Source organism: Zophobas morio, unplaced genomic scaffold (assembly GCF_036711695.1).
Source record: "Zophobas morio isolate AGI-343-1 ecotype UQ-CSIRO unplaced genomic scaffold, CSIRO_AGI_Zmor_V1 ptg000656l, whole genome shotgun sequence".
In the NCBI taxonomy this organism is placed as follows: Eukaryota; Metazoa; Arthropoda; class Insecta; order Coleoptera; family Tenebrionidae; genus Zophobas; species Zophobas morio.
In genome coordinates this window covers 189424-198991 of record NW_026972759.1, presented here as the reverse complement: position 1 = coordinate 198991, position 9568 = coordinate 189424, and the positions used below count along the sequence as shown (strand labels likewise).

Here is a 9568-nt window from a genome sequence, read left to right as displayed (position 1 = left end):
ACAGGAGCTTTTGTCCGCAACTGTTCACCACAGGTAGTACGCTTGACATACTAGAGTCTATAACTTAGCCAACTACTAGACAAAGTCGAATGGATCTGCCTAACCGTCGAGATAATGACACTAACTACTATACTACTTTGAAGATAGCTCGATACCAAGATATTTTAATTAGATAGTTAATTTTAATTTTACCACGTAGAGTCCTTTAATGATTTCAAAAATAGCGAAACGACAATCGATTGACTTCAGGCAAATATGAATTTCCTTAATTTTTCGGCTTTTTTAACTATCTTTTATCTCTGAAGCACATTCAGTTTACGGAAAACTAAACAATAAATCTTTAGCTATCTTTTTTGATTAACCTAGGTCACTGTGTTCGGGTAGTCCGTTATCGGCTACGGCTAAGGCGCAAGCTGATCCTGAGCGATGTCACCTAGAGCCATAGTCACGCCTTGCTGTGTTCAACTATTACCTTGAATGTATGATAGAGGAAAATAGCCTACTTTATCTTTTCAGCTAGAGTCAAAGAAAGCAGTAAAGCATAATTGTTCACTTCAATTCGATTCCATTATTTTACTATATTAAATGGATTATTTATTATTTTATTTCACGCGAATTTGAATATAAAGGATCAATCTTTTTTGACCACTTTACGAGAACGTCCAGACGGCACAAATGAACCGTTGCTCCGTTAAAGAGCGTGCATTAGTGAACGAAAGCTTCGAGATTAGCTAACAGTCCATGGCACCAAGTACCGTCTAGTCCTCCCCCTAAGAGGCCAACCTACACAGCTGAGTAGGACCTTTCTTTAGACTATGGTCGAAAACAGCCTGTCGCTGGGATGAAAGCGCACTAATGGATACCTCGAACGTCCCGCGCTAAAAAAGTCAAGATACAAAGATGTTTGAGATAAAATGTACGCACAGGGCGTTCGAGCGCATCGAGAGACGCGAAAAAGCGTTTCTCTTTATACATGTAAATCGAGGGGCTTAATTATTGTAGTAATTAGCACTAAATTGAGATTCACTCATTTTAACACTAAGTCTAGTACACCAATTAACTAATTAGAATATGGGTCAATGTTGACTAATCTTGAATATGTATTATTTAAAGTTTTTTATATTCTGTTAGATGACGCTAGGTTATAGTAGAGGAAAGTCTAAAGACAGATAGAAACCTAAACTTAGGTTATTTTTTTCCTACTTTAATTGTAGTATTTTAATCTTAATAGTTTTTTTATTCGATTTGAATCTATTAAAACTATTATCCTTATAATCTTGTACTGCCCAGAGTCGAACTAGCTCCTTATTTCGAAGGTTTACCATCTAAACCTCAATACTAATTTTACTATTTCTTCATTAAGCTATTCCAACTTTAGTGGGTCCCTAACACTAACTCGTGCTAACTTTATTACCGGTGTTTAAAATGACTGATGACCAAACTCTTATTTATTTAGAATCTTTTTAACTCAAACCCCCCAACGCTGTTTTCCACAGTCTCAGGGGGGAAAGTTACTCTTTTGCCGTAGAACTTTAGAAGCGTTAAGTAAAGTTAAAGTGAGTGCGTTTCTCCCCTTTATGCTTCGCAGTAGACAATATAATTACAATTCCTACTCGAGCAAGACCTTTTTTTCAATTGCCGATAGTGGTTTTTGCTTGATGAGTTTTCGACGACATTCTAAATGTCCCAAGTCTCGAAGAAGCGGGTACTCAAATTTCACCAATAACATCCCAGCTGCAGGACAAAAGCACTCTTTTCTAAGTGCAAAACTTATAAGACATAAATCTATGACAGGAGAATAACGATTATGAAGGTAACGTTATTGAAACATCTGTCCCCACTCTCGAAAACTTAAGTGTTGGTGAAACTGAGGCGCCAGTTCTCATGGAACATATTTCTTGTATAAGGAAAGATTGTACCAGCGCAGAAGCGTGCTTAAATAAAAAAAAGCATATTTTTTAGACTGTTTAAAAAATATAATAAAGCTAATTATTTTTACAGTTGGCGTTCACAGATTGCATTATTCAAGCCAAAAGAAGGCCGTTCCTTAACAAGTACGAAAGTTATTTATATGGCCTTGTACAAAAAGGTCCTTTAAATAGAAAATATGATAAAAAAATAGAATCTGTTACCTTACTTACAATTAGGTATAATAAAAAAATTTTAACTTTTTATTACTTTTAAATTGACTTTTAAAACCAACAGAAAAAATAGCCTTAGAATTTCCTGCTGCCTTTATAAAAATATTGATACAATTTTGAAAAAAAAAGTTTGTTTAGTTACTTTTTCCTATTAAAAGCATATAAATTTTAGGTCTGTTAGATACTAGATATAACTTTTTAAGATATTAAATGTACAGCAATTGTGCATAAAACAAAAAAAACCCAAAACTTACAAGTTAGGGAGTAACTACTTTGAAGATCCGTAAGAAAACTTTAATATGCAAATCACAATTTGTATAAATAAACGGACCATGGGCAATTCCAGCTGAGGGCTTCCTGTATTGACAATACTCTCCTCGCCCTGCTTACAACGCAACATGCCAATAGCAGGTCCGCGCCTCCCTTTAGCAGTCGCGTTTTTATTGGTCAATTAAATTTATTAGGAACTTCGGATTAGTCTAAAACAATTAATTGCAACAATTTAAGTTTTGTTTTAAAAAATTACAAACCATACTCTATAGGGCAACCTGAAAAAGTCCGTTATTTTTGGGGATTACCAGTGTGCTGGTACACCTACTAAAGTTGAAAGTCTAATATCCAACATTTTAGATATCCTGAGTATACTAGAGCCTTTGACAGAAAGTGTACAACACCCCTTAGATTTTGTTGATGTCTTAATAGAAAGTGTTTAATAAAGTATCTAAATCAGTTTAAAATATTTATTAAAACTAGTTAACTTAATATATACTTAGTTGTCCTCTAGACTACTAAGCTATTTATAACTTCAGCTATAACGCCCCCTAGACGTTATCTTTGTTCTAGCCCTCTAGACTAAAAACTATAACCTGACGTTAGGGCGCGGCAAAGAAGGTCTGAGACAGAAGACAAAAAGTTGATTATTGTCAGTTTGGGAATAGCTCCTGATATGAGGCCTATTGGCAATTTAGTTAGGCTACTTAAGAGAATAGAAAAGTAATATCAATGTTCCAACTCTTTTCCTTTGGGAAAATCTTTAAATTCATTGTTTGAAGCCCGCCATGGGCCACCTGTAGATTTACACTAGAAAAAAATTTTTAGGTTTTTTAGATTTTGACCTTTTAAAGAATGTTGTTTATAAAACTAAAAAGTATTTTTAAGGGAGGTAGATAATTTTTCTTTACTTTTTATTTTTCCTAATGGTGGATGACTTTGTTTATTTTTGGGCTGGGTTAAAGTTGAACTTCGATGATGAATTGGGATATTGCAGGCCTTTATTTTAGGGCCCATTAGTGTATCTTTTTTACTTAATAAGTGTTATCTCTACCTTTCATTTATTACCAGCTATTTTATCAGATACATATTTTATATATACGTCAAACTAAAAAATCTTGGAAGGCAGATTTTGCGGCCTTGTGAACCGTTTTACATACTTTTGTTGGTTATCTATTAGTAGTATAAATAAATTATTAATTGACTCCATTACATCCTTTTAAATTTCTTTTTTTCTTAGGATTTCAAATGTCTTTGCTATTTAGTACTCTTTACTTTCTGATTTTATTTTACTTCCATTGAGTCTATTATATTTATCTGTTTGATAGATCTTTTATATCTATATAGTTTGTCGTACAAAATCTATATTTTGAAGGTGTAATAAAAGCAAAAATAACTGAAGTTACCTTTCAAATTTTTATAAGTTAAAATTTAGTATTGTTTCCATATTTATAACTCTAAAAAAAAAAATTAAGACTTTTCATAACATCTAACTTATAAGTTCAAATTACTTATTAAAACGGAATATTATGTTTAATAAAAACTAAGCTAAACTTTCGAGGAGTTCAAGTAAAACTACAGGTGTTAGTGTAGCTTACAATATACAAATTTTTCGTAAAGTGGAAGGCATCTAAAGGTATAAGAAACTAAAGTTCCTTTCAAACCTAAAAAGAAAAATTCACTTAGGTTACAAGATTTATGAAATCCTATAACCAAGATTAAATATTTTACTTAGTTCTAAATTAAACTATAAAAAAATTAAAAAGGGGATATAAGAAAACTTTAATTTTGTATATAATTAAAGGTTACATCACAGAAGTTCAGCTTTAAGGTTATTTTAAATATTAGCTTTAATGGGAAGTAATGATGTTTATATTAATGTCAGAATAAATTGTGAAAATAGTTCGAAATCTCATAGTATATAAATAGATTTATAGGGTTTCGCTAACTATAAAATAATTTACTAATAACGAGGCCTGCCTCAACAATTTTGACTGCAGGGGTTGACTGATAAGACCAAAGGAGCGTTTTCGTAATATTTGTAAAACATTTAAATACTCAAAATCCACTCCCACCACAGCCAGCTCTGACCCCTTGGGGGGACCTGAAAAAACCCATGTCAAGAAAACTATCCTAATTAACGCGTTACTTCTGGAGGGTAATACAGAGATTATTTTGCCAAGGGATGACGTCAGGCCCCAAAGCATCAAGCTCTTAAGTTTACAAATTAGATATAAAAATGAGAACTTTACTCTTAATGATTGTATACTACAAATTATTCTTATTTCTCTAAGTTTTTATATATTTTTTAATGCTTTCTTTTTCGATAACCTGCTATTTTGTCTCTTTGGTAGTGAAAATTTCCACTTCACTAATTTGTGAACGGACCAGATCTGAAAATTCTTTGTTAAACTAATTACTGTTTACGTTCATAATAGAAATTAGCGTTTAATTTTTATGTATAAAGTGATTTTTACGCTATGTGAGGCCTATTTAAATACATAAAATATTTATAAAATTTTTGCTAATTTTTTCTGTTATTTTTAAAAATATAGCTCTACGTTAAATTTAATATTTTTAAAAAATTTACTATTGTCTATATGTCGTAAACTTAAGTAGTTTCTTAAATTAATAAAACTGACAAGTTAACAGATACTATATTACTTTTCTAACTAACTAGTTTTAAACGCCTAATTTATAAAATAGAATCCTTCGTTCTTGTTCTTACAAGGCGTTTCCTCCAAAAGAAGAATATGAACAGAGTCTGACATATATGTATGCCTTTTTTAATAAAAAATTTTACAAAGCGTTTAGTCTTTAAAGGAAAAGATTAATGTAAAATAATATTAGCATTAAACTGGGCAATCTCTTTTATAAGTTTTGAGTGTTTGTGAACAACCTTTTAGACCAATTTCTAAATTTAACAGACGCCTAAATTAATGCTAAGTCCGTAATTTATGTTTGTACTAAAGCTGCTAATGTATTTTTGGTTTCTTAGAAGTTTGGACGGTAACAAGCTTGCAAATGTAAATAAAGGCGATTTTATGGACGACAAAGTTACACACCTGTAAGCCTCTATATAAAACAGCTGTAACCTTTTAATTCTAGAAAAAAACCGCCGACCACAAAATTTCTCAGTTGTACTAAGTCAATGTAGTAATAAATTAATAAACCCCTATTTTAATATTAAATATATATCACTTATAATTAAAATTATAACTGTTTATACTGATAACTCAAATAATTATAGAGATCTTTCCCAAAATGAAATTAACTCTATAAATACGGAAGATTTAAAAATATATAAGAATTTGTCGATTCTGTAAGTAAATATATAAATAATTGCTTTTTTTTAACATCTAATAATTAAAAACTCGCTACCGCTAGATTTCGTATTATATAATTTTATAGACTTATTTCCTTACTTTTAAAACCTTTTTTATGTTTCTTAACTTTATATGTAATACATAAAAAAATCTTTTAAAATAAATTTTCAGTACTTCACCATAATACCTCAAAAGATTTTTTTATTTTTTTCTACCAGTTAAATATTTTGTAAATTCTTAAAAAAAAAAGTAATATATAAATATAATGACTATAACAGAAGTAGATTTAATTTCGCTTACTTATTTTAAAAAAAAACTTTATTATATACATAGGAACATTTCCCATAATGGAATTTCTGAAAGCCCTTCATTAATTCATTGGCCTAACTTACAAAAATTTTAAGTCTTAATTTTCCTTCTGATTGCATAAAATAATTTTTTTTAAAAATTTATAGGGATCTGGAAAATAATAAACTTACGGCTTATAAAACATTTCTTATATGCTCCGCCGAACTTAAATATTTGTAAGTCGCTAAAGAAAAATTCATGAAAATTCCGGCCACCGCGCTAGAATAAGACCTTAAAAAAAAAGTTTTCTTTACGATTTTTAAAGAGCTGACTATATCCTCTGCACGTGCTCATTTTATGCGTTAGATTAGGAAATAAAAATCACGTGGCTAAGACTCAGTTTACTAATTGACTCATGTGATGTAACACGTGACATTGGCATTTCCTGATTTTTTAAAGTTTACTTTTCCACTCTTGCATCATTTATTTTAATTAATATAGAAATCTTGCAAGAATAGTATAAACTCTGTCCCAGCGGCATGGTCATGTTTAAATCATTTGACTGAACTGTAATTTTTTAAGTTATTTCGAATACACAATACCAACTATTGTGATTGTTTAGGAATTTAGAAGGTAATAAGTTGTCTTACACTCCCGTTTCTGATTTTAACGAATTTAATAAACTTCTATACTTGTAAGTTTATACTCTATGTTTTATGTTAAATATCTGGAATCTTATGGATTTTTTATTGTTGGTAGTTATTATTTTTTTGGATAAAATATATAGCAGTTTATTTATATACTGCGCCAGTTAAAAATATAATTGTTATCTTTATTAGTATCTTTCTCTTAAGCTTTTATTATTAATTATAAAATTAAAATTTAGTTAGTTCTTATGTAGCTTGCAATGTTTGCTTCCTGGCTTGGCCGTATATAGATTACTGATCTATTTTAGCTGGCTTATATGAACATAATTTTTTTTCTTAATAAAGTTGCAGCATAATTTATTTATTTGAAATCTGTCTATCTTTAATATTTTAATAATAAAAAACTAATTCTCAAAGAATTATTCAAGTCATTTAGTGCGAGTTACTATCTAGGCGATGTCTATCTACTGTTAGCAGTTTTAAGTTATTTGCAATTTTCTGTTTTAAAAAAATATTTGTTTTAAATTTTTAAATTTATAATAATAATTTTATTTTAGTTTCTATCAAGTTTTAAACATTTTTTGAAACATAATTAGAAACCTTGGAAGCAATAAATTATCAAATTTTCCAAAAGGATTGCGCGAGCTTGTTAATCTAAAGACTTTGTAAATTATTTTCCCCCTCTAATTTAGTTTAACGAAAAGTAGTATAAAATTTTTTTTTCTGTAAGTAAATTTTTAATTTTTTATAAATATTTTTTATAGAGATTTCAGCTATAATATTCTTACTTCTCTTGATGGTATGTTCCAGAAACTCTCTAGCCTTGAATGCTTGTGAGTTGATAGTGCAACGCAAGATTTTATAAATAGATATTTGTGAAATTAATTTATTAATTGATGCAGTAATTTTGTTAAGCACAGAAATTTCACTTTTCCGGATCTTTTTATTATAAAACTAATATTTTTTCGAATTTATTTTTTCGTGGTGCACGTGGAATTAGAAAGCTGAATAATAATCAAATCTTATTTATTATGCCAATATCATTTTTGTGGATGACGAAGTTAACTTACCTGTAAGTTCTAAATTTTTAAAAAAAGTTATATTTAGGTAAATTGATTAATTGAAAGAGATTTGAGCGAAAACTTGCTGGTATCGCTAGACAGCCGCTTGTTTAGAACACTTAGCAATCTTCAATATTTGTAAGTTTTTTAATCAATACTGCAACTACTTAATAGCTTTGATGCTTTAAAATTTTAATATAATTATTATAATAAATTCAGACGTCTTGATTATAACGAAATAAATTTTCTTCCGTCTGGTTTGTTTTTCCATTTGAGGGCTTTAACTTTTCTGTAAGAAAATTTTGGATAGAAAAAAAATTACTATTTTTTTAGTATAATGGGGATTCAAAAAATAACTAATTTTATTTGTAAATTTTTATAATAATTTTTTTTTAATAATTCTTTTTTGTAAAAAATTTATTTACGAATTTATTTAATTTTACTTGAATATAAAAATATTTTTGTTTGTTACAATATTTTCTTTTAACATTTTATATTTGGAAGATTTATGCCGGGCGACTTTGCTAAATTAATTATAAATTTTTTTACTTAGAAAAATTAATAATGCCGCCGAGAAGGATAATATTATTACTGATATTGGACCCGATGCTTTTTCTAAACCTTTTAATTTTAGCATTTTGTAAATAACGCAAGCATTAATAATATTAATTAATGAAAATAATGTCAGTTTAAGATTTTTTATACTATATAATAATTATTTATATAATATCACTCAAAGATAATAAAATCTTAAATTAATAAGTCATAACTAATTTCGCTTTTTTCGTTAGAAAGTTAACGCTTGGTAAAAGATTCGACTGCCGCACGCGTTTGCGGTACCACAACGTTCTTATGTTCGTCGACGAGAAGTGCCAGCTTGATGATAAATTTCAAGATTTTAGTTTTTTTAGAGTCTACACGAATTCTTGAAAAGATTATAAAAAAGGAGCTTAATAGGAAAAAGTTTCCAACAGAAGAAACGAAGATGATATCTTTTGAAAAAAATATGACATCTTTTGAAACAAAGATGATATCTTTTGAACAAAATATGATATCTTTTGAAACAAAGATGATATCCTTTTGCTATTATTGTGTACTTTTTAGTGTTGGAATTCTGCTTTCCTTGAGCTTATCTGGCTTCGGCGTATACAAATTATGTAATTACTATGCAGATAAAGGAAGTGTTACTAATAAATAATTCTACTATAAACTTATACTAACAAAATTACTTTTTTTAGAATTAAAATTTTAAAAGAATATTTTTAGCAAGCCTTTTTATTAGAAAAATTGAGGCGTTCTTAAAAAATTCATTGCGTTGTTGCAAGCAATAAAAAATAGCGTAACTATATTATTTATTTTCCACAATATAGGGCAAGAACCGCTTTTACTAGAAATTTACTTTTATTAAAACATAAAGTATATTTTAGATAAGTCGATTTAATAATATTAGTTGCAAGTAAAAGTAAAAAAGTGTAATTAATAAAGAAACTTAACACCCACTTATTTTATCAATAGATTTACTTCAGGAAAAAAGATAATTTTTTAAAAAATCTGCAAATTTTTTGGGAATTATTATTGTCGATTTAGTATTTTATAATATTAATGCAAGCAATAGTAAAAATGTGTTATTACTGAAGGCACCAACAGCTTATTTTCTGAAGATTTCTTTTTACTAGGAAAGGATTTTTTTTTTTAAACAAAGCATATCCTTAATAAAAATCTTGTTGTAAGCAATAACAAAAATACGTAATTAATAAATAAATAAGGTTATAGTCGCATCTCTTAGCAGCTATATATCTAAATTTTAATTTTTATAATTTTGCCTTCGGTGCTCC

At 28.6% G+C, this 9568-nt stretch overlaps 1 protein-coding gene and 2 long non-coding RNA genes across 3 annotated transcripts; 2 read left to right on the top strand and 1 right to left on the bottom strand.

Moving 5' to 3' along the window:
- Positions 1-1507: 1507 nt before the first annotated feature.
- On the bottom strand, positions 1508-2055 carry LOC135121635 (uncharacterized). Its single transcript, XR_010279066.1, has 3 exons — positions 2000-2055; positions 1819-1934; positions 1508-1757 (listed from the first exon to the last, which is right to left on the bottom strand). It is a non-coding gene; the product is annotated as an uncharacterized LOC135121635 (long non-coding RNA).
- Positions 2056-4734: 2679 nt separating this feature from the next.
- Positions 4735-6116, top strand: LOC135121658 (uncharacterized). The gene is made up of 5 exons (XR_010279075.1): positions 4735-4817; positions 5118-5186; positions 5410-5478; positions 5662-5733; positions 6071-6116. It is a non-coding gene; the product is annotated as an uncharacterized LOC135121658 (long non-coding RNA).
- A 415-nt stretch (positions 6117-6531) lies between these two features.
- LOC135121656 (leucine-rich repeat-containing protein 15-like) lies at positions 6532-8684 on the top strand. Its single transcript, XM_064045957.1, has 9 exons — positions 6532-6594; positions 6648-6719; positions 7269-7337; positions 7437-7505; positions 7673-7744; positions 7800-7871; positions 7953-8024; positions 8287-8373; positions 8525-8684. The coding sequence occupies exons 4-9, from the start codon at positions 7474-7476 to the stop codon at positions 8661-8663; spliced, it is 474 nt and encodes a 157-aa protein (XP_063902027.1). The 5' UTR covers positions 6532-6594; positions 6648-6719; positions 7269-7337; positions 7437-7473; the 3' UTR covers positions 8664-8684.
- Positions 8685-9568: the final 884 nt, after the last annotated feature.

Excerpts from the sequence above, each read along its gene's own strand:
- LOC135121656 (XM_064045957.1), top strand. The coding sequence starts at position 7,474 with ATGTTCCAGAAACTCTCTAGCCTTGAATGCTT. Across the intron at positions 7,745-7,799 it reads ATGACGAAGTTAACTTACCT|AGATTTGAGCGAAAACTTGC; the intron begins GTAAGTTCTAAA and ends ATTAATTGAAAG. Across the intron at positions 8,025-8,286 it reads TTGAGGGCTTTAACTTTTCT|AAAAATTAATAATGCCGCCG; the intron begins GTAAGAAAATTT and ends TTTTTTACTTAG.